The sequence below is a fragment of the Lepus europaeus genome, chromosome 11 (genome assembly GCF_033115175.1).
Source record: "Lepus europaeus isolate LE1 chromosome 11, mLepTim1.pri, whole genome shotgun sequence".
Taxonomy (NCBI): domain Eukaryota; kingdom Metazoa; phylum Chordata; class Mammalia; order Lagomorpha; family Leporidae; genus Lepus; species Lepus europaeus.
In genome coordinates this window covers 62872752-62897594 of record NC_084837.1, presented here as the reverse complement: position 1 = coordinate 62897594, position 24843 = coordinate 62872752, and the positions used below count along the sequence as shown (strand labels likewise).

General features: G+C 43.0%; 2 protein-coding genes and 1 pseudogene across 4 annotated transcripts in view; all 3 read right to left on the bottom strand.

The window, feature by feature from the left end:
• The window catches only part of RAD51 (RAD51 recombinase), a 43908-nt gene extending 40068 nt beyond the window's left edge, over positions 1 to 3840 (bottom strand). The window contains exon 1 of the mRNA XM_062205646.1: positions 3597 to 3840. The gene's annotated coding sequence lies outside the window, so the exon portion shown is untranslated. The remainder of the gene's footprint in view (positions 1 to 3596) is intronic.
• A 1811-nt stretch (positions 3841 to 5651) lies between these two features.
• LOC133770871 (small nucleolar RNA U3) lies at positions 5652 to 5855 on the bottom strand (annotated as a pseudogene).
• An 887-nt stretch (positions 5856 to 6742) lies between these two features.
• Positions 6743 to 24843, bottom strand: part of KNL1 (kinetochore scaffold 1) — a 76757-nt gene continuing 58656 nt past the window's right edge. For all 3 annotated transcript variants that reach the window (XM_062205641.1, XM_062205642.1, XM_062205643.1), the window contains 9 exons: positions 18570 to 18647; positions 17472 to 17511; positions 14629 to 14730; positions 13434 to 13534; positions 12040 to 12108; positions 11285 to 11394; positions 10171 to 10289; positions 9436 to 9558; positions 6743 to 8390 (listed from right to left, as the gene is read on the bottom strand). In XM_062205641.1, coding sequence (XP_062061625.1) covers positions 8276 to 8390; positions 9436 to 9558; positions 10171 to 10289; positions 11285 to 11394; positions 12040 to 12108; positions 13434 to 13534; positions 14629 to 14730; positions 17472 to 17511; positions 18570 to 18647 — 857 coding nt within the window. In that variant the 3' untranslated portion in view covers positions 6743 to 8275. The remainder of the gene's footprint in view (positions 8391 to 9435; positions 9559 to 10170; positions 10290 to 11284; positions 11395 to 12039; positions 12109 to 13433; positions 13535 to 14628; positions 14731 to 17471; positions 17512 to 18569; positions 18648 to 24843) is intronic.

Genomic DNA, 24843 nt, shown 5'->3' with positions numbered 1-24843 from the left:
ATGGTAGAGAAAGAACAAACAGATTAGGGAAGCCCCTCTGGGGGCTGGCTTGAGGCATAGCAGGTTAAGCCTCGGCCTGAGACACCGGCATCCCATATGGGTGCTGGTTTGAGTCCCAGCTGCTCCACCTCCAATCCAGTTCCCTGCTAATGTGCCTGGGAAGGCAGCAGATGGTCCAAGTGCTTAGGCCCTCCACCCACGTAGGAGCCCCAGAAAAGCTCCAGGCTCCTGGCTTCAGGTCTGGCCCAGCCCGGGCTGTTGCAGCCATTTGGGGAGTGAACCAGTGGATGGAAGATCTCTTCTCGGCTCTTCTCTCTATAACTCTTTCAAATTAAAAAGAAAAAAAAGGACCTCCCATCACAAGCAAGGATCATAGCTTATAGCTCACACTTTTACTTCCAACAGGAGTATATGGAATTTAAAGATCACTATTTTAGTCAATGCCAGACTTCAGTGAATAAGCAAATAAAGCAGGTATATACCCTGATCACTCTGAAATCTTCAATTTAATTGTAAGGTCTATTCCTAAAATAACATTAGTATGCTAAAGTTAAGATTGGTCAGCATGGGGCCAGACCTGTGGCATAGTAGGTAGGCTAAGCCTCTGCTTGTGGCACTGGCATCCCAAATGGGTGTTGGTTCGTGTCCTGCTGCTCCTCTTCTGATCCAGCTCTCTGCTTATGGCCTTGGAGAGCAGTGGAAAATGGGCCAAATACTTGGGCCCCTGCATCTGCATGGGAGACTCAGAAGCTCCTGGCTTCGGATCAACTCAGCTCTGGCCATTGTAACCATTTGAGTTTAACTCTGTCTGTAACTTTTCCTCAAGTAAATAAAATCTTGGGGCCAGCGCTGTGGTGTATAGGGTAAAGCTGCCACCTACAGTGCAGGCATCCCATATGGGTGTCGGTTCACGTCCTGGCTGCTCTACTTCCAATCCAGCTCTCTGCTATGGCCTGGGAAAGCAGTAGAAGATGGTGCAAGTTCGTGGGCCCCTGCACCCATGTGGGAGACCTAGAAGAAGCTCCTGGTTCCTGGTTTTGGATTGGCACAGCTCTAGCCACTGCAGCCATTTGGGGAGTGAACCAGTAGATGGAAGACCTCTCTCTCTCTAATTCTGCCTTTCAAGTAATAAAATAAACCTTTAAAAAAAAAAAATCTTAAAAAAAAAAAAAAAAAAAAAAAAGACTGATGGGGCCAGTGCTGTGGTGCAGTGGGTTAAAGCCCTGGCCTGGGGCACCAGCATCCCATATGGGCACCGGTTCTAGTGCTGGCTGCCCCTCTTTCGACCCAGCTGTCTGCTGTGGCCTGTGAGGGCAGTGGAAGATGGCCCTGGTCCGTGGGCCCCTGCACCCACATGGGAGACCTGGAGGAGGCTCCTGGCTTTGGATCGGCATGGCTCCGGCCGTTGCGGCCATCTGAGAAGTGAACCACTTGATGGAAGACCTCTCTCTATGTCTCTACCTCTGTGACTCTGTCTTTCAAATAAATAAAAAATAAATCTTAAAAAAAAAAATTGGTCAGCTTGCGGGGCTCGTGTTGTACAAAGCAATGCTAGCATCCCACTGAGTGCTGGTTCCAAGCCCCAGCTCCTCTGCTTCTGATACAGCTTAATGCTAATGCACCTGTGAAGGCAGCAGATGGCCCAAACACTTGGGGCCCTGCTACCCTTGGAAGGAGGCTCCTGGTTTCTGCCTGACTCAGATGTGGCTGTTGTGGCAATCTGGGAGTGAACCATCAGACTGAAGCTCTCTCATGCTCTCTCTCTGTTGATCTACCTTTCAAATAAATAAAACTTGAAAGAATTCTTCCTTAATACATACAAAATGTGTATTATGTAAACAACTATGCATGGATTTCAAAGTTGATTTGCAACAAAATAAACTCCTCATTTTAAATTCCACTTCCCACGAACTTTCTGAGGTACTCTCATCTGAGGACAAACAGTCTGACAGATAGGAATTCCAGGGCATGTTACGGAACACCTGCATCCCATATTAGGGTCAATCTTGTCTCCTGATTCGGCTACCTGCTAATGTGCTTGAGAAGGCAGTGGAAGACAACCCAAGTGCTTGTGCCCCCTGCCACACAAATGGAAGACCAAGATAGAGTTCCTGGCTCCCTGCTTCAACCTGGCTCAGACCTGGCTGCAGCAGCCATTTAGGGGAGTGAACCATTATCTATCTCTCTCTGCCTTTCAAATAAATAAGTATATTCCACCAAAAAAAAAAAAAAAAGATGAATTCCACTCTTGCTGGATGACCATCTGGTCTTGATTGACTCACGTACAGATCTCTTAGCAGCAGATTTAGCATACTGAGTTGATGAGAATGCCATGTATCAGAATCAGCTGAATGCAACGGAAAAACCTCCACTTCCTAATTTATGAAACTAGATGTCACTGCAGAGCATTGGGGAAGGATGGTCATCTCAGTAAATAGTACTGGGCCGACTGGCTAGTCTTGCAGAATAAAATGGACTTGATCCCTCTCATATCACAGAAAAAAAGTCAATTTCCAATTTAGATTACAGATTTAAATTTAAGAGGTAAAAACAATCACAACCATGGGAAAGAGAAAGAATTCAACTGGATACATAATGTGATAACCAAAAAGGAAAAACCTGAAAAACTGGGCTACACTTACACTCAGAACTTCTATCCCTCAAGACACCATTAAGAGAATGAGAAGTCAAATACAGAAGAAAATATTTACCATATAAAACTGATGGCTGTTAATCCGAATATAAAGAACGCCTTCAAACCAGGAGGAAAAAGATAATCAGTAGAAAAATAGGTAGAAATTGAATAGCCACTTCACAAGACGTCCAAATGGTCAAGAAACATGAACAAATGCCCAACCTCACCAATATCAGGAAAGTTAAATTTTAAGCCACAATGAAATATTACTATTTACTAGAATACCTAAAAATAAAAAGAATGACGAAGATCAAGTGTTGGCAAGTATGTGGAAAAAGTAAACTCTCAAAACTTCTGGTGCATTCATACAAAATTCAAAAACAGCCGGTATTCGTTAATGGTATACACGGTTAACAGAAGAGAGAAAATAACCGACAAGGGGGCAGAAGAGAGGCTGCTGGGTGCTGACAGCATTTTGTTTGACATGCGTGATTACACAGGTGTATTCAATTTGTAATAATCGCTGTAGGCGCTTGGGACTTGCGCGTTTCTATATTGTGTTTCAGTCCACTTTAGAAGGCTTTTTGCGTGCCAAATCCCACTTCGGAAAATTTCCTAGGCACCATATGAATGCTTTTCCATCTAAAGCATGAAAATATCTGGCAACTTAAGGTTGGTACTTTGTAAGCAAAAAATGGTGTCATGGACAGACGGAGCAGGAGCACGTAAATGCAGGCGGCGTGAAACAGCTGTGACTACACCTCTCAGGCGGCTGCTGGGACTCTCCACAACGAGCCCCAAGTCCGTTGGGCGCAGGCACGCCCCGGCTCCGCCATCTTCCGTTTTTTCACCAGGAGATTCCAAAAGCCGGCCAAGGGAGCACAAGCCCTTGTCTGCGTCCGGTCAACGAGAGGAGGAGCCGCGGCCGTGGAAACAGGCCAGGCCGGCGACTTACACTCACCTGGGCCTACAGCGTCGCTCGTTCGGGCTTCTGTCCGCTGATCCGGCGCGTGCTCGACCCACGGAGGGCCTCGGCCCCGACCCGAGACCCGCTTGTCTACGCCTTGCTCCGGCCCCCTGCGCACAACCTCGGCGAGTTTCAAATCCAAACCCGTGACTAGCGGAAGGTTTCAGCTCCCCTCAAGAGCCGGCCAACACAGCTGGTCCTGCAGGGCGGCTTTCGGAAGTCCCGCCAAAACCCTCCAGGGCGGCGTCACGCACGCGTCGGCGTCACGCCGCCCCGCCCCTCGCGCTCCGCCGGCCGCTCCGGCCGCCCCGCCCCTCGCGCTCCGCCGGCCCCCCGGCCGCCCCGGCCGCCCGAGCTCGGGGTCCGTAGGGAAAGGGCTGAGGAACTTGGCACCGCGTGGTGTTATGAGTTTCCCGCCTCCCTTAAACGCAAGGACTAATCAAAACGTTGTAAACCGCCACCTTCTTGTCTTCCCCAGATGGAGGACTAGAGCTCCCAGGAGCTGGAGTGGTGGGGCCGGGGCTGTATCTCCCGGAGGCACCGGTGGGCGCCCTGACTTCCGGGAGACCTGTTGGTAGTTCCTTGAGTGTGGGCTTTTGGTTCTTCTGGGAGCTGTAGCCTAGAGCCGAGCGCTTTCCAGGCCCCCGACAGGGGTGGAGTTGAGGAATCTGTGGCAGATGGATGAAAACGGAGCTAGTAGAGGGGAGAAAGAAATGACTCCGTATCAGTCATCTGCAGTGGCTTACTGGAGATTGGCAGGACCCCCGAGGAAGGAGGCACAGAATTTGAGAAGGCAAACCTTACGGTTTACCAGGAAGTTCGTCCTGTGATTCCCATTTTGAAAGCTGAGTAGAGTTTTTGGGTGAAGAAGCAAGAGGTGGAAGGCATAAAAACAGGGCAGTGTGGGCTTGCACATAAACTGTTCAAGGAATAGTGTTGTCTGATGAGGAAGAATGGAGACCGTGAAAGTTACATTAGTTCAAGCTAAGAGGTGTTAGGAGCTTTGGTCTTTACTTTGGGAAATAAAGAAGTATTTCTTTTAAAGTTTTACCGATCAATTTAAAGTCAGAGAGAAGGGGATCTTCCACCCGCTGGTTCCCTTTCTTTGGGCTGGGCCAGGCCAAAGCCAGGAGCCACGAACTCCATCAGGGTCTCCCACGTGGGTGACAGGGACCCACATAATTTGGACCTCCCAGGTTCATTAGCAGGTTGTGGAGATGAAGCTCCTGGCACCTGGCTTCAGCCTGGCCCAGCTCCTAACCTTAACGCCATTTATGCTGTGAACCAGCAAATGAAAGATCTGTCTGTCTCTGTGTAACTATGCCTTTCAAATGAATAAAACAAATCCGGGAAGAGGAGGGGAACAGAGGAAGAACTTCATCCCAAGAACTCTGATATGGGATGCTGGCATCCCAAGCATCCGCTTTTAGCTGCTGTGTCAGAACACTGACCCCCAAATAATTCAGTTTTAAGATGAGTCAGTCATAGGTTAATTTACTTTTCCCCCTACTACTACTATTTTCTGTTTGTGGAGTGCTTTAAAGTCAACAGCTCACACCATCCTCTTGCCATCATCTCGTGGCATTAAAAAACAATTTCAAGAGGGAGCGGAGACAGCAAAAATCCATTCAGAAGCTTGTGCAATATTTCAGGCCAGAGTTGAAGGCTTAAGTTAGGGCATTGACAGAGAACAGATTCAAGAGCCATTCTAGACCTAGGAAAAACCTTTAGTAATTTAATGATTAATTTTGATAGGGCCTAGGACTACAGTAAACTATTTTCCATACCAAAGCTACCCACTTTCGCCCACCCCCTTGTTCATACTATTTCAGCTCAAAAAGTCTGCAAAACCACAGTCCTTTCCCCACCAGTGATGTCACATGACTTTGACCTTTCCAGTCACAACTAAGTGGACCAGCAGTCTTCATTTAATCCAAAATGGGCTATTTATATTCTTGCTCCTGGAGATTAAAATTGGGATTTAGAGTCAAGTCTAGTGAATAAATAAAATTCATTTTCTTTCTGCTTAGACCAATTAAACAAATGGAAACCACCCCGACTGCATTCTGTCTCTTTTATTCTCCCAAAAAAGGTAAGAACTATCATCAGTGGCAAATGGCAGTTGGATCAAAGCAACACCAGCTTCATATTCAGGAGAAACAGCTGTGTTTCTTCCTCATGATTTCTAGTACACCATATATTCAGAGAGCCTTCCCTAGTAGCTATAGAAATGATCCCTTAATGTATAGTCTTCTCTAAAATGAACTGACTAGTTTTTAATCTCTTTCCTTCAAAACAACCCACTAAGAACTTGGAGGGGCCAGGGCTGTGACGTAGTAGGTTAATCCTCCACCTGCAGTGCCAGCATCCCATATAGGTGCTGGTTTGGGTCCCAGTTGTTCCACTTCCAATCCAGATCTCTGCTATGGCCTGGGAAAGCAGTAGATGGCCCAAGTCCTTGGGCCCCTGCACCCGTATGGGAGACCTGGAAGAAGCTCTAGGCTCCTGGCTTTGGATCAGCACAGCTCTAGCCATTGTGGCCAATTGGGGAGTGAATTATTGGATCGAAGACCTCTCTCTCTCTCTCTGCCTCCCCTTCTCTCTCTGTTTAACTCTGCCTTTCAAATAAATAAATCTTAAAAAAAAAAAAAAGGGGGGGGGCAGGCATTTGTCCTAGCTGAACCATCCATGTCCCATATCAGTACCTGGGTTTGCTGGCCAGTTCCAACTTCCTTCTGATGTAGTCCTGGGGAGGCAGCAGGGATGGCTCAAGTAGATGGGTACCTCACCTATGTGAGTTCTAGTCACCTGGATATGGCCCTCAGTGTAGCCTAGGGCCATTATAGGCATGGGGATGAGCAAACAGATGGGAGTTTTCTGTCTCGAAAATAAAAAATAACAGACTCTTCAGGAAACTCAAAATAGTTTTCTTTTACTGTGCTTCAGGGATGTAAGGATAGCTCTGGTTTGTACTTGGGCCCTGCCACTCATGTGGAAGACCTGGATGAAGCTCTGGGCTTCTTGGCTTCAGCCTGACCTGGTCCTGGCTGTTGCGGCCTTTCAGGTAAATAAATCTTTTTGATACATGGTCAATACTCCTCACTTAATAAAGACACATTATTTACAAAAGATTTCAAGTAACAAATTTAATGTGCAAAAAATAATCTTTCCAATTATTGAAAGATAAATTTCCAAACAATTTTATGAAAATAGCCAATACTCTGAACAAAGAAAAATACAAATAGGTAGGTAAATATTATAATCACATCCTCCAAACCCAAGAAAGCAAGAGACCATCATTATAGGCCAAATCATCCTTGCAGCTAGTTCTTCCAGGTTACCAAAATACATAAAATAAAAACCTCTACTTTTTACGACTTACAGAAGAAAGAAAACAAAACTCCAGTAAGAAAGCTAACTTAAGTTTTATGGGAAATTGGACCATACTTATAACTTTAAAAGTTTTTCAAGGATTATACTATTATATTATATAAGGAATACATATTAGTTTTCATAGCAAATGAATTTTGAATTTTGAAGCTTAAAAGACCATATGATCTTTGGACTTTATATCAGATGTGGAAACCAAGAGGGAAGATAATACTCAAAGGGACCCACAGGACTTTAACCTGATCCTAAGTAAACAGTAAACTTTAAGACAAATCAGTTTAAGAATGAAAATATGTTTGTTTAGAATTAAATATAAGAGAAACAATTATCATGATTAGGATTTGACAAAAGTTTGGGTAAAAGTTATTTCATATTTGTCTACCTCATAGATAATATTGGTCACTTAATAATCAATGGATATGCTTATTTTTGAATGAGAAGGGTGTACTTTCAGGAAATATACTTATTAATAAGTTTATCATTACTGCCAGAAATTGATAAAACTAGTGTCCAGGGTGTGATATTGTGTTATGTCATTACTTAATAAATGACAATTTATTTTTTTGCTATAAAGTTTCCTCAGAAAGATGGAAACTAAGCAGAAAGGTATTTCTATATCCACTATATGATATATACATCTTCTTACTATATCACAAATACAACATTAATATATTTACATACATACTGGGCCAAAATGAATTTACCCTGCTTAAAAAACTATTCACTGGGAAAACCATAGACATCACAAAATAAAAGCAAGGCCCTCAAGAAAAGATGGTAACAATTCAAATAGCTGAATACTATTTGCTTTTTCTTAACAACATTTCTGACCCTGAGAAAAAGGAGGAATAGTTGTTTGTAAACAGACATGTTTCTATTTCAGAAATATCTGCTAGTAAAAGCCAAGCTACCTAAAAATCCTAGTTTTGTTTATGGGCAAATGGCTAATGTTTTTGTGAATGGTAACTTCTCCTATGCTTAAATGTTCCTCCTTAGGACAAAGCAGAGAGCAATACTTTAGTCAGGGGAAATTTTCCCTAAGTGTACTACTACTTAAAACTTTAAACAAAAATGAGCAACGTGGTTACAGAATATTTGAGGCCTTTCATCACCCCCTGATTATACAGATTTGAAAACTACTCAAACATATCAATTATAACATCATCAGTGGGAATTTTACTAGGCTTCTATGACCTAAAGATAAAGGTTAAACAGCAATGGAGACCCTGACACAGTATCATTAAGTGCATGCTGCTTGCTTGTTACAACTGTGGTCCATGGATTTAGTGGTAGAAATGGCACTCCTGAAACAGATCTTGGTAAATTTGCTTGACCACATTCTTCAAATAGTTGTCCTCCAATGACACTTTGGATAGAATGGTAGCAATTTCATCTTGGCTGGAAAGAATGAAAGGTTAATTACTTTTTCTGGGAAGTTGTATTTATATCTTCCATTCAGCTGAATGCATGTTCTTGGGTAGTCTTCTTAGTTTCCTAAGAACAAGTGCGTATTTCTGGAAATACCCAGGCTGTTTAGTTTAATATGAGATTCCAAAAGTAGACCTGAAAACAAATTCTGTATGCAATTGTGAGGCATTTTAATCTAGCTTATTTCTTCAGCTATAGAAATCTAAACTGTTGGTGTTCGCTGATAGATTTAAAGTGAGTCCATTTTAAACTGACATCTTCCAATCTGTCAGCAACATGGCTTAAAGGTCACAAAATTTATCACTGTATAGTAGGAATAAGACATTTTTGTTCTGCTTCCACCAACTAATTGAAAAAAAAAATATTGTAAGTACACAGAGATTATTTTTTAAAGGCTATAAAAGTTGCTTAAGGGAAATGAGCTTATATAGCATTTTTCCCTTTTTGATTCCTGTTTTAGGCAGGACTGTTCAAAAACTAAAGCAGATATAAAAGAATAGATCAATGGTTTCTAGCTCCCACTGAATGCAGCAATGAAAGTCACTGACTTTAGGGGTCAGTGTTGTGACATAGTGGGTTAAGCTGGATCCTATGATAGCAGCATCCCGCATGGGCACTGGTTTGAATCTTGGCTTCTCCACTTCCAGGCCTTAACATGCCTAGGAAAGCAGCAAAAGGCTTAAGAACTTGAGACTTGGCACTCACAAGGGAGACCTGGATGAAGCTCTGAACTCTGGGCTTTGGCCTGGCCCAGTCTTACCATTGAAGCCATCTGGGGAGTGAACTAGTAGATGGAAGATGTCTCTCTTTCTCTCTCTGTAACTCTACCTTTCAAATACATAAATAATACTGAAAAAAAGGTCACTAATTTAAAAATAAATTTTTCAAAATAAAGTCAGAGACAACTGACCTTTCATTTTCACTATGGTCCATCCATTTGCTGACCACTTTGAGGGATCTTTCAAATGAAGTAACAGAGGTGAAAAGGGAGTTAACCTGCTGGTCTTTTACTCACCCAGTGTTCCCAATGTGATTTTGAATCATAAAAGGTAATGGGACAGATGGATAATGGGCCGAAAGAGACAAAGTTATCTCAAACTTTGCAAATGCTGCAGAGCTGGCAAATAAAAGTGTCAATCTGTAAAAGATAAGATTTATAATTAAAAATATAGGACAGATTACAGTGAAACATATTCATCATTTATACTGACTTATGAAACTTAGGTAAACATTTTTTGAAGGTAAAACATTTGGTGCAAGGTGTTATAATGATTACTTTTCATTGTTAGCTATGAAGCATATTAATAAATTATTTTAATGAGCTTCTGATCTTCTGTCTCTCCATAATTCATCTTTTAGAGTTCTAACCCCCAATACCTTGGAATTTGGAAATCAGTTAAGATGAGATCCTAATGAAGTAAGAGGTACTCTAATCCAATATGACTAGTGTTCTTATAAATAAGGGGGAAATTTGGACAAAGACATGTATAATTAAAGAACACTGTGAAGATGAAGGCAGAGATTAGGAATATGTATTTACAAGCCAAGAAATACCAATGATTGCCAGTAAGCCACCAAGCATTAGGAGAAAGGCATGGGAGAGATTCCTTTTCCATGGTCCTTATAAAGAACTCTGCTGACACTCTGATCTCATACTTCTAGCCTCCAGAACTGTGAGATGATAAATTTCTGTTACTTAAGCCACTTGATTTATAGTACTTTGACAACCCTAGGGGACTAACACACTTACTCAGTGTTTTTCACGTCTATGTTCATTAGGTTGTAATTTGTTCCCCATCTCTTTAAAAACTCAATCTCCTCTCCAAGGAGTCTGCAATGGTTCACTACCAATGAAAGTTCTTGAAGCATCTAGGAAAAATATTTGATGAGATTATGAAAACATTTCAATTTTTTTTTTTAAAGATTATTTACTTGAGAGGCAGAGTTACAGAGAAAGAGAAGGAAAGACAAAGAGAGAGAACTTCCATTTGCTGGTTCACTCCCCAAAAGGCCTCAATAGCCAGGGCTGGGCCAGGCCAAAATCAGGAGCCAGGAGCCATGAACTTCCTCTGGGTCTCCTACATGAGTGTAGGGGCCCAAGAACTTGGGCCATCTTCCTCTGCTTTCCCAGGCATGTTAGCAGGGAGATGAATCAGATGTGGAGCACCCAGGACTTGAACTGGCACCCTTATGGGATGCCGGCACTGCAGGCCGCGGTTTTAACCTGATGAGTCACAGCACCAGCACCCAACATTTCAATATTTAATGGCTATTTTAAAAAGAAATAAGAAAGCTAAACAATTGAATATATCATTTCAGGATAGCATATGAAAGGTATTCAAAAAGCTCAAAAAAAAGTACATTGTGAAAAAACTATGCATAAATTTCAATTTTTTTTTAAAAAAAGATTTATCTATTTACTTAAAAGTCACAGTTACATAGAGAAAGAGGGAGAAACAGAGGTCTTCCATCCATTGGTTCACTCTCCAGGTAGCCACAATGGCTAGCACTGGGCCAGGCCAAAGCCAGGAGACAAGAGCTTCATCTGGGTTTCCCATGTGGGTGGCAGGGTCTCAAACATTTGGGCCATGTTCCACTGCTTTGCCCAGGCCGTTAGCAGGGATCTGAACCGGAAGTGGAGTAGCTAGGACATGAACCGGTACCCATATGGAATGCTTCTCAGGTGGCAGCTTTACCCTCTGCACCATAATGCTGGCCCCAAATTCCAGAAAATTTTTGCAGCAAAAATTTTATCCTTTAATTCCATTTTCTCCACAAATTTTGAAGTAAAATGTAAATTTTCAGTTCTGATTCTTGAGATATTTAATGCTAATTTTTCTTTAAATACTGCAATCAGGCTTTACCTTGGGTACTTGATGCTGAGTGGTACATTTCTTCTTCCAGGATTCCTGTTCCTCAATATACTGAAAAATAAGCTTATGAACTAAAAGGGAGGAAGGAGGAGCTTTACTTTCTGGGGGAAAAGAAAATCAAGAGCAGGGTATTATTTATTATCCATTTATATGATATTGTCTAAAAATACAAATTTATAAATAAAAAAAATCCCTAAAACTACTAGTACATAAGTATTCTCTTCATTTTTATTTTCAAGCACAATTATAAAACATATGGAAACGTAAGAAATTCCTGCTATAACTTAGATTTTTATCATATACAGATAGTATTTGGTTAAGAGGATAGGTTCAAATGTAATATAAACTTGGGTTTAAACCCAAGATTTCTTTCTGTCTTTAGTGATCCTAAATACAATACTTAAAATTTGCTGATCTTTCCCTAATTTGTAAAATGAAGAATAATTCCTTCCTCATAGTGTTGAAATGAAGTAATACACATTCTCAACACGAAGTACTTATAATGGTAATTTTTAAATTATGAAAATTGCTACTATTAATCACTACTCAAGGCCTAGTAATACTAAAAAATAATTTCTTTTAAAACTTATCTAATATATGAGGTATTACCCCAGAAATCTTATGTCTACTCATAGGAAAAATTATTATTATTTAAATTTAACTTAAAATTGAAAGCGTTCTTAAGGCATAATTTATACCTGCAAAATACCAACAAAGTTTTAAAGGCTTAAATGTTGTAAACTTACCATCTAACAGAGACTGAAAATTCAACTCAGTAATCTTCCTACAAGCCTTGTCCAGGAAAGGGAGACCAACTAGGAAGAATCAGAAAAAGGACTGTATTTGTTTTTACTGTATTATTATTTTTTAAATTTTACTTTCTAAATATCTGCATTTCTTGTCATCATTTTTTAAACAAGATTTATTTATTTATTTGAAAGAGTTACCGGGGGGTGGGGAGGGTGGGGAGAAAGAGAGAGAAAGTGAGAGAGAGAGAGAGAGAGAGAGAGAGTCTTCCATCCACTGGTTCATTATCCAAATGGCTACAATGGCCAGAGCTGAGCCGGTCCAAAGACAGGAGCCAGGAGCTCCTTCTGGGTCTCTTTTGTGGGTGCAGGGGCCCAACTGAATCAGTGGATGAAAGATCTCTGTATCTTTCAAACAAATAAATAAATAGTTCAAGCAATAAAAATCAGTATGTCTTACTGATGATTTGCATAGGTAAACTTTGAGGAAATAAGCTATAGGAGAATTTCTAAAGTTTTAATTTTGGACCTAATCAAAGGTGATGATTTTCATTGAAAAAAGGAACTTACTGATTAAAGAAGAAAGACCTAAAGGTATTGACAATTAGGAGATTCCAACAAAACAGCTGGGACTCTGTCTAGTGGCCATATCATAATTTCTACCTACTTTGACAAGTCTACCTATTTTTTTTTAAGATTTACTTATTTATTTGAAAGGCTGAGAGTTGAAGAGAAAGATGGAGAGGGGGGAAGTGAGAGAGAGAGTGAGAGTGAGAAAGGGAGAGAGAGAGAGAGACATCCTCTGTCTGCTGGTTCACTCTCCAAATGGCCACAAAAGCCAGGGCTGAGCCAGCTAAAGCCAGGAACCTTTAACTCAATCCTGGTCTCCAATATTGGTAGCAGCGAAACAAGAACTTGAGCCATCTTCTGCAGCCTTCCCAGGTACATCAGCAGGGAGCTAGATCAGAGGTGGAGCAGCCAGGACTCAAACTGGTATGATAGGTCTATATATACACACAAAAACTTCCAGTTGACTTTTTAGGGCCTAATTCTTACATACCGGAAGAAAAAAAAATAGTCAAGAATTATCAGCCATTAAAGTACATTTTCTACAACAAAATATAAAGAAAAAAGGGAACCCTGAACATTATTTGGATAGGCAAAATTTTATCATCTAATGTAATTCAGCAAAAAGTAATTTTTAGTAGTGGCATTTTTATTCTTCATCTAATAAAATAAAATTCAATTAACACTAAAGTGATTGACTCTTGTAAGATTTTCAGCAGTGCTTTCATCATGTCAATAGTTACTATTGTAGTAAAGTGAAATTTGAATCCTGAATGAGTTTAGCCACTCATTTTTCTACAAAAGATTATTTTACTTGTGCTACTCACCTACTGGCTCTCCAAAGGTAATGGTGAGTTCTATTGTGTCATAAACAAAGTTGAATACAGCTTGATCATCACTCCACTCAATGACATCCCATTCAGACAAACTGGAGAGAGATAAACAAGATAAAAAATACATACATTTTTTAAGATAAAAGAGAGAGAACTGATACCCCCAAACAGTACCAAGAGCAGCTGCTGGTGTTTTTCCATCAGATTTAGAGATTATGTTTTAATTTAAATATTGTGATTGTATAATAATCTTAGTTTACTGAAAGAAATAAGAACTCAATTTTCTTTTCTTTTTTTTTTTTTGACAGGCAGAGTGGACAGTGAGAGAGAGAGAGAAAGGTCTTCTTTTTCCATTGGTTCACCCTCCAATGGCCACCGCGCTGTGGCCAGCACACCTCGCTGATCCAATGGCAGGAGCCAGGTGCTTCTCCTGGTCTCCCATGGGGTGCAGGGCCCAAGCACTTGGGCCATCCTCCACTGCACTCCCGGGCCACAGCAGAGAGCTGGCCTGGAAGAGGGGCAACGGGGACAGAATCTGGCGCCCTGACCGGGACTAGAACCCGGTGTGCCGGCGCCACAGGTGGAGGATGAGCCTAGTGAGCCGTGGCGCCGGCCAGAACTCAATTTTCAACTATATACCAGAGAAAAACCAAGTCTATGTGGTGGAAAGTATTAGATGTTTTTAAGTTATAATTCCATAGTTTTCTTACTCTGTATATTTTCAGCTTAGCAAAGGGTACACTAACTTTTTGGGGCTGTACCATACTACAGGTTAACAATTTTGTGGCAGGAGCAGGAGCTGTGGCACAGTGGCTTAAAGCCCTGGACTGCAGGGCCAACATCTGCTATAGGCAGCGGTTTGAGTCCCACATGAGCCACCTCCAATCCAGCTCCCCTGCTAATGCACCTGGAAAAGCATTTGAGGATGGCCCAAGGCCTTGGGGTCCTGCACCCAACTGGGAGACCTGGAGGAAGTTCTTGGCTCCCGGCTTTGGATCGGCTCAGCTCTGGACATTACAGCCATTTGAGGAGTGAACCAGCGGATGGAAGACCTCTCTCTGTAACTGTCTTTCAAATAAATAAAACAAAACCTTGTAGCAGCATACTAAAAACCAATCAACTGTTCTAGCAGGCTTACATAACCACTGAGACACAGGATAAAACACAAATGACACTTGCTCTTTCTTACCTCAACTGATCCAGTAGTTCCTTAGTTCTACTTGTTTGTTTTTGCATCAAGTCTATTTGAGCAAGGGTCTGCTTTCTCTGTATTTCCAGTTCTGCAAGATTTCTGCAAATGAAACCAGGTATTCACAGAAACATAAGTTCTTTGCTAGATAATTCATACTTTAATATGTACATTTAAAACATTTTTATTTATCCATTTGAGACACAGAGAGACAGACAAGTAGAGGTAGAGGTATAGAGAGACTGATATCCCATTTTTGGATCCATTCCCTACAGCAACCAGGGGTGCTAAAGCCAGGAGTCAGGAACTCAGTGCAGGTCTCCCACATGGATGGTAGGAATCTAACTACTTTAGTCACCACTGCTGCCTCCCAGGGTCAGCATTAGCAGGAAGCTGAAATCAGGAGCCAGAGGCAGGTACTGAACCTACACACTCTTATACTCTGATATGTGATGTGGGTATGCTGGTTTATAACCACCAAGCCAAAGACCCACCCCAGACTTTATTATTTTAAAAAGTTTATAATAAGGAGTCACATGCTGGCTAGCTCCCCAGAGAAGTAATAATGAAAATGAATGGCATCCATTTCTAAATTCTTGGTTTAGTTTGATTTTTGAAGATGTACTTATTTATTTATTTGCAGTGGAGGGAGGGAGAGATTTTTTTTTAAATAAAGATTTATTTATTTATTTGAAAGGCAGAGTTACAAAGAGGTGGGGTGGGGGGAGAGAAAGAGAGAGAGAGAGAGAGTCTTCCATCCTCTGGTTCACTCCCCAAATGGCTGCAATGGCCAGAGCAGTGCCAATCTTAAGCCCTGAGCTGGAGCTTCTCCCAGGTCTTCCACGTGGGTATGGGGTCCAAGGACTTGGGCCATCTTCTGCTTTCCCAGGCCACAGCAGGGAGCTGGACTGGAAATGGAGCAATTGGGACTTGAACCAGTGCCCATATGGGATGTTGGCACTGCAGGAGGTGGCTTTACCTGCTAAGCCACAGCTCCGGCCGGCCCTGATAGAGATCTTCTAATGGCTGGTTCATTCCCCTGAAATGGCTGGGGCTGGTCCAGTCTGAAGCCAGGAACCCAGAACCCCTGGGTCTCCCATGTGCATGGCAGACGGCCCTCCACTGCTTTCCTAGGCACCTAAGTAGAGGACTGGAAAGAACTGTAGCAGCCGTGATTGAAACTGGTGCTCCCACATGGGATGCCAGCATTGTAGGTAGCAGTTTAGCTTGCTGTGCCACAACACTGGCCCTAGTTTTGATTTTTGAAAAGCATTAGATGGCCGGTGCCACAGCTCACTAGGCTAATCCTCTGCCTGCAGCGCCGGCACCCCAAGTTCTAGTCCCAGTTGGGGCGCCAGTTCTGTCCTGGTTGCTCCTCTTCCAGTCCAGCTCTCTGTGTGGCCCGGGAAGACAGTGGAGGATGGCCCAAGTGCTTGGGCCCTGCACCCGCATGGGAGACCAGGAAGAAGCACCTGGCTCCTGGCTTTGTATCGGTGCAGCGCGCCGGCTGTAGCGGCCATTTAGGGGGTAAACCAACAGAAAAGGGAGACCTTTCCCTCTGTCTCTCTCTAACTCTGCCTGTCAAAAAAAAAAAAAAAAAAAAAAAAAAAAAAAAAGAGAAGTATTAGACTAGAAGTAGATCTTTTTGGGGCTGGTGTCATAGTACAGCAGGTTAAGCCACCACCTGTAACACAAGCATCAGGTTTGAGTCCCAGCTACTCTACTTCCAATCCAGGTGCCTGCTAATGTGCCTGGTAACGCAGTGGAAGATGGCCCAACTGTTCAGGCCTCTGCCACCCACAGGAGACCCACACAAAGCTCCAGGCTTCTGGCTTAAGGCTTTGCCCCATTCTGGCTATTGCAGCCATTTGAGAGTGAACCAGAGAATGGAAGATCTCTTTTTGACTCCCTCTCTCTGTAAATCCATCTTTCAAATGAATAAGTAAATCTTAAAAACCGAAACAGAAGTAGATCTTTTTAGGAAAGGTGTAAATCACTCTCTCAAAATAGGAACCATGAAGACATCTGGAATTCACATGTAGTATTATTAATATTAAATAATATATTTTATTTTATGATAAAACAAGCATAAAATATTTCAAAAATATGCTGACCTTAAAACTGACAAATGCAGTAACTTTGTTGCCTGCATTTGGTTTTGCTTAATTTGTAGAGCTAAACAGAATTTATGCTTTATTAGTCATTTTGCTAGCATCAAATTTAATTTCAGCCCAACATTATCACCTTTCAAATAAATAATGTCAATTGGAATTTTATGGTTTTTTGCCTTGTTAGTTGTACTTCATTTCTTTTAATCTTAGATTTGAATATGATTTGTAAGCCTAAAAAATATACACTTCATTTTACAGTTATTTAAGCATTGAGCATCCCCTAATCTGAAAATCCAAAATCCAAAGTGTCTTGGTACTCAAAATTTTTAGATTTTGGATTTTCAGATTATAGATACTCAACTGGTGAAGCACATGCAAGGTTCTAAAATCTTAACTCAGAAACACTTCTGGTCTTAAGCATTTTGAATATGGGATTCACAACTGCACAATATAAAAACACTTTAATGCTAGGTTTACTTTCTTTGAAAGGATCCTGTTAATACTCAAGCTTGGGAAATACTGCCTTGGATTAATGCCCAATAAACAGTAACAGCTTTGAGAATATTATAAATAAGATGGATGCCAGAGTTTAATTCAAAGTAAAGTGTAAGTTCTAAGTTTTTAGCTAATACTCATGTCCCCAGTCCTTTTTGTCAGTCTCTGAAGACAGTAAGTCATTTACTTTTGAGAAATTTAGCAAGATGCTTTTTAATACTTGCATTGAAGACTGACCTTTGAAGCTCCTCTTCTTCAGTTTTTAGCTGTTCCAATTCTTTGAAAACAAAACAAAGGACATATTAGAATGCTGCTAGAAAAATCATGTTTTATTGAAAATTTTATTTGACTAGCAGTAGAAGATGGCTCAAGCCCTTGGGCCCCTGCATCCGCATGGGAGATCCAGAAGATCCTGGCTCCCAGCTTCGGATCAGTGCAGCTCCAGCCATTGTGGCTAATTGGGGAAATGAACCAGGGATAGAAGACCTCTCTCTCTCTCTCTCTCTGCCTCTCCTTCTCTCTGTGTGTAACTCTGGCTTTCAAGTAAAATAAATAAATCTTTAAAAAAAATTGACTTTAAAAAAAGAAAATTTTATTTGACTTAATCTCACTTAAATACAACAGAATTTCAAAAAGTATGAACTTCTTTTGGCAACAAAATAGATTTTAAAGTTAATTAATTAAAATCAAAATTAATTAATTAGATATAATTGATTAATTTAATTTTTTTTTTAAAGATTTATTTATTTGTTTGAAAGGCAGAAACACAGAGAGAAGGAGAGAGACAGTCAGAGAGCTTTCATCCACTGGTTCACTCCCCAAATGGCTATAACAGCCTGGGCTGGGCTAGGCCAAAGCCAGGAGCTTCTTGCAGGTCTCCCACGCGGGTGCAAGGGCCCAAGTACCTGGGCAATCTCCACTGCTTTCCCAGGCACATTAGCATGGAGCTGGATTGGAACTGGAATAGCCAGGACTTAAACTGACGTACATATGGGATGCTGACAGTACAGGCCAAGGCTTAACCTTCTACACCACAGTACCAGCTCCAACTTTTTTTTTTTAAGATTTGTTTTATTTACTTGAAAAACACAGTTTTGGAGAGAGAGAAAGGGAAACACACACACTCACACACAGAAAGAGTCATAAGTGGAGCAGCCAGGACTTGAACTGGTGCCATTGGGATGCCTGCATCACAGGCAGCAGCTTAACCCGCTTTGCCACAATGCTAGCCCCTAAACATACCTTTCAATTCTGTTTTCTATGACCTTTTTGAAGTACCATCGTATAATCAACTCAGAACAGAAGGACATTTGTCTTATTAACTAATTCAGTTACCTTTCTCTGCAGCTCTCATTTCAGAACTCCATTCTTCTATAGGATTCTCTTTCTCTTCATCTTCCAAATTATTAGTTTCTAAAAGAGACAACATGCATTAGAATAACTCAGTTAATAATATATTATTAGACAGATAGTTGGTCCCAGAATGAAGCACTGGGAATATTCCACAAAATACCTACCTTTCCCTGCCAATAAAGCACTGAAGTATAATTTAACATACAGATTTGGAGTGGCAGATCAGTGAACTTTAAGTCATACAGCAGTGATCTCCACTAGCATCTTCTCACTCTGAGACAGAAATTGTCAAATATATAATTTGCATGTATGAAAGTTATTGTTAGGCAACCCCCATGGGCTAAGTAGGAACAAACATACATATAAAAATACATGAATAAAATGGACACTTAGTATATAGGTTAAGATGCTATTGGGGATTGGCCGGCGTCGTGGCTTAACAGGCTAACCCTCCGCCTTGCGGCGCCAGCATACTGGGTTCTAGTCCCGGTTGGGGCGCCGGATTCTATCCCGGTTGCCCGTCTCCCAAGCCAGCTCTCTGCTATGGCCCGGGAAGGCAGTGGAGGATGGCCCAAGTCCTTGGGCCCTGCACCCGCATGGGAGACCAGGAGAAGCACCTGGCTCCTGGCTTCGAATCAGCGCGATGCGCCGGCCGCAGCGGCCATTGGAAGCTGAACCAACGGCAAAAAGGAAGACCTTTCTCTCTGTCTCTCTCTCACTATCCACTCTGCCTGTCAAAAAAAAAAAAAAAAAAAGATGCTACTGGGGAGGCCAGTGACACAGTGGGTTAATGCAAAGGCCTGCAGTGTCAGCATCCCTTCAGGTGCCAGTTTGAGTCCCAGCTATTCCACTTCCAATCCCGCTCCCTGCTAATGCACTGTGAAAGCAGTAGAGGATGGCCCAAGTCCTTAGGCTCCTGCACCCATGTGGGAGACCTGGAAGCTCCCGGCTTCTTGCTTTGACCTGGTCCAACTTCAGCCATTGCAGTCATTTGGGGAGTGAACTAGTGGATAAAGGATCTCTCTGTCTCTCCTTCTCTCTAATTCTGCCTTTCAAATAAATAATAAATCAATCTTTAAAAAAAGATGTTGGCTGGAACTGTGGCGTAGTGAATAAAGCCCCTGTCTGTAGTGCTAGCATCCCATATGGGCACCAGTTTGTGTCCCGGCTGCTCCACTTACGATCCAGCTCCCTGCTACTGCTCCTGTAAAAGCAGCAGAGGATGGTCCAAGTCCTTGGGTCCTTGTACCCATGTGGGAGACATGGAGGAAGCTCTTGGTTCCCGGCTTCAGATTGGCCCAGCTCCAGCAGTTGCAGCCCAACATTTGGGGAGTGAACCAGCAGATGGAAGATCTCACACTTTCTGTCTCTTGCTTTATGTGACTCTTTCAAATAAATAAATCTTCAAAAGAAAAAAAAAAAGGTGCTGCTTGGGATGCTCACATCCCATTTTAGAGTGCCTGGGTTCCAGTATCAGCTCCTTTCTCAATTCTAGCTTTCTACTAATGCACACCCTGGAGGCAACAGGTGATGGCTCAATTTCTTGGGTCCTTGTCAACATGTGGGAGACTTGAGTTCCTGGCTCCCAGCTTCAGCATGGCCCAGAATTTGGCTCAGCTCTCTGTCTGCCTCTCAAATGAATAAAATAAATAAATTTAAAAATTAAAAAAATATATACACACATTTAAATTTGAAATCTAGGAGTCAATCCTTACACTGGTCCCACCAAGGCAATTGGAAGCCAGACTCAAAATTCAATAAATATTCATCAGGCTAATTCTTTTAAATAAAATATTTATCTATTTATTTTAAAGAGTTACACAGAGAGAGGAAGACACACACACACACAATCTCATCTGCTGGTTCATTCTCCAAATGGCTGCAACTGGCCAGCCCTAAAGCCAGCAGTCAGGAGCTTCTTCTGGATCTCCCACTTAGGTGCAGAGGCTCAAGCACTTGGGCCATTTTCCGCTGCTTTCCCAGGTGCATTAACAGGGTGCTGGATCAGAAGTGAAACATCTGGGACTTGGAACAGTGCCCATCTTGGATGCTGGTGTCTCAGGTGGTGGATTTTACCTACTAGGCCACAATGCCAGCCCAAGCAGGCTAGTTTTTAATTTGATCATTTTCTATGGCCCATGAATGATGTTATGGATATCCAAACAGCCCCTTTCCATTTCCCTATAACTAAACCAAATTTAGATTTTACCATAAAAATACCTTTACTTTTTCTTTCTTTCTTTATTTAACAGGTAGAGTTATAGACAGTAAGAGAGAGAGACAGAGAGAAAGGTCTTCCTTCCATTGGTTCACTCCCCAAATGGCCGCTACGGCTGGCGCTGCGCTGATCTGAAGCCAGAAGCCAGGTGCCTCCTCCTGGTCTCCCATGTGGGTGCAGGGGCCCAAGCACTTGGGCCATCCTCCACTGCCCTCCCAGGCCACAGCAGAGAGCTGGACTGGAAGAGGAGCAACCAGGACTAGAACCTGGTGCCCATATTGGATGCTGGTGCCACAGGCGGAGGATTAACCAAGTGAGCCAAGGTGCCGGCCCCTACTTTTTCAAAAGATGTATTTATTTATTTATTCGAAAGGCAGAGACAGACACAAACACACATACACATATATGGGTACTGATTGATTTTACATCCACTGATTCAGTCCCCAGATGCATGCAACAGCCAGGGTTGGGCCAGGTCAAACTGAGGAGCCAAGAACTCCATCCAGGTGCTATATGTGGGTGTAGGAAACCAAGCACTGGAGCCATCATTTGCTGTCCCAAGGGGTATTAGCAGTTAACTGGATTTGAAGTGCAGGAGATGAGACTTGAATTAGCACTCTAAAATTTGAGGCAGGCATCCCAAGTGGGGTCTTAACCCACTGTGCCACAATGCTGTCCACATTTACTCTTGAGCTATACGAATCATAGTGTAGCGGGTAAAGCCACCGCCTGCAGTACCAACATTCCTTATGGGTGCCAGTTCAAGACCCGGTCGTTCCATTTCTGATCCAGCTCTCTGCTATGGCCTGGGAAAGCAGTAGAAGATGACCCAAGTCCTTGGGCCCCTGTACCCGTATGGGAGACCCAGAACAACGACTGGCTCCTAGCTTTGGATTGGCGTAGCTCCACCCATTGTGGCCATTTGGGGAGTGAACCAGTGGATGGAAGACCTCTCTCTCTCTGCCTCTCCTTCTCTCTCTGTGTAACTCTTTTTCTTTTTTTAAAAGATTTTATTTATTTATTTGAGAGGTAGAGTTAAAGACAGTGAGAGGAAGAGACAGAGAAAAAGGTCTTCCTTCCGTTGGTTTACTCCCCAGATGCCCTAAATGGCCAGTGCTGCGCCAATCTGAAGCCAGGAGCCAGTTGCTTCTTCCTGGTCTCCCACGTGGGTGCAGGGACCCAGGGACTTGGGCTATCTTCTACTGCTTTACCAGGCCATAGCAGAGAGCTGGATCGGAAGTGGAGCAGTGGGGACTAGAATCGGTACCCATATAGCATTCTGGCGCAGCAGGTGGAGGATTAACCTACTGCACCATGGTGCCGGCCCAGTAATTCTGACTGTCAAATAAATAAATAAATACATCTTAAAAAATATAAATAAAAGATGGAACACATGTGAACATATTTTTAGAAATGAAGAGGTCTAAATATGCATGAGAAAAGGGAACATGAGTGATTCCTGAGAAGACAAGAGGGGTGAAGTAAAAGTTTAGATGGAAAGATTAGTCTTAGGGAAAAGAAAAGAAATTTATTTATTTATTTATTTATTTATTTTTGACAGGCAGAGTGGACAGTTAGAGAGATAGAGAGAAAGGTCTTCCTTTGCCATTGGTTCACCCTCCAATGGCCGCCGCGGCCAGTGCGCTGCGGCCGGCGCACCATGCTGATCCGATGGCAGGAGCCAGGTGCTTCCCCTGGTCTCCCATGGGATGCAGGGCCCAAGCACTTGGGCCATCCTCCACTGCACTCCCGGGCCACAGCAGAGAGCTGGCCTGGAAGAGGGGCAACCGGGACAGAATCTAGCGCCCCGACGGGGACTAGAACCCGGTGTGCCGGCGCCACAGGTGGAGGATTAGCTTATTGAGCCGCAGTGCTGGCTGAAAAGAAATTTTAAAAAGTAGATATACAAAAACCTTTTTAAGATAATATTTGGCCGGCGCTGTGGCTTAACAGGCTAATCCTCTGCCTTGCTGCGCCGGCACACCGGGTTCTAGTCCCGGTTGGGGCGCCGGATTCTGTCCCGGTTGCCCCTCTTCCAGGCCAGCTCTCTGCTATGGCCCGGGAAGGCAGTGGAGGATGGCCCATGTGCTTGGGCCCTGCACCTGCATAGGAGACCAGGAGAAGCACCTGGCTCCTGGCTTCGGATCAACGAGATGCGCCGGCCGTAGCGGCCATTGGAGGGTGAACCAGCGGCAAAAAGGAAGACCTTTCTCTCTCTCTCTCTCTCTCACTATCCACTCTGCCTGTCAAAAAAAAAAAAAAAAAAAAAAAAAAAAAGATAATATTTAATTATAGAAAGACAGAGTTATGGGGAGGGGGAGAGACAGAGAAAGATCTTCCAAAAGCTTGTTTACTCCCCAAATGTCCACAACAGGGAAGCTGAGCCAGGCTAAAGCTGGTGGCCATGAGCTTCATCTGGGTTCTCCATGTGGGTGGCAGAGGCCCAAGCACTATAAAGTGAGTCATCTTCACTGCTTTCTCTGGTGCATTAGCAGGAAGTTAGATTGGAAATGGAGCAGCCAGAACTGGAACTGGTGTCAATATGAGATACCATAGTTGCAGGTGTTTGTTCAAGCTGTTATGCTGCAACGTGAGCCACTCTTGATTTTTTTTTTTTTTTTAAGATTTATTCACTTATTTATTTGAAAGGCAGAATGATGGAGAGAGAGGGAGGAAGAGAAGAAGAAAGATGAGGAGGAAGAGAGAAAGAGATCTTCCATTTTCTGGTTTAACAGCCAGTTCTGGGCTAGGCCAAAGTCAGGAGCCAGAAGCTCCATTCTGGTCTCCCACATGGGCCCACATGGGCAGCAGGGGCCCTAAGCACTTGAACCATCCTCTGTTGCCTTCCCAGGCACATTAGCAGGAAGCTGGATAGAAAGAGGAGCATCAGGGACTTTATCACTTGGATATGGGATGCTGGCATGAAAATCTGCTGCTTAACCCACTGTACCACAATACTGGTACAGGTTGTGGTTTAATGTGCTGAGCCACAACTCTAGCCCTGTATCTTTTTTTTTTTTTTTTAAAGATTTATTTATTTATTTGAAAGTCAGAGTTACACAGAGAGAGGAGAGGCAGAGAGAAAGAGGTCTTCCATCCACTGGTTCACTCCCAAATTAGCCGCAACGGCCAGAGTTGCGCCTATCCGAAGCCAGGAGCCAGGAACTTCTTCTGGCAGCCATTTGGGGGGTGAACCAATGGAAAAGGAAGACCTTTCTCTCTGTCTCTTTCTCTCTCACTGTCTAACTCTGCCTGTCCAAAAAAGAAAAAAAAAGAAAAAAAAAAAAAAAAGATAATTCTAAAATGCAGATAAAATACAGGGTCTCCCATGCGGGTGCAGGAGTCCAAGTAATTGAGCCATCTTCTACTGCTTTCCCAGGCCATAGCAGAGAGCTGGATCAGAAATGGAGCAGCTGAGACTCTAACAGGCACCCATATGGGATGCTGGCCCTTCAGGCCAGAGCATTAAGCCTCTGTGCCACAGCGCCGGCCTCCATATCTTTTTATTTTTTTTTAGTGATAAGTATAGTGTCTGGCATATAGTAAGTACTCAACAAATACTTGAGATATTTAACTGGATTTGGGAATCAGGCACATAAACATCAGTATTAGAACAGATGAAAGGCCGGCGCTGTGGCTCAATAGGCTAATCCTCTGCCTTGCAGCGCCAGCACACTGGGTTCTAGTCCCAGTTGGGGAGCCGGGACAGAGGGAGCCGGATTCTGTCCTGGTTGCCCCTCTTCCAGGCCAGCTCTCTGCTGTGGCCCGGGAGTGCAGTGGAGGATGGCCCAAGTGCTTGGGACCTGCACCCCATGGGAGACCAGGAGAAGCACCTGGTTCCTGCCTTCAGATCAGTGTGGCGCGCTGGCTGTAGTGCGCCGGCTGCGGCAGCCATTGGAGGGTGAACCAACGGCAAAGGAAGACCTTTCTCTCTCTCTCTCACTGTCCACTCTGTCAAAAAAAAAAAAAAAAAAAAAAGAACAGATGAAAGCATTAGGTGTGAGAATATAGAAAAAAATAAAATCTAGATCTAACTAA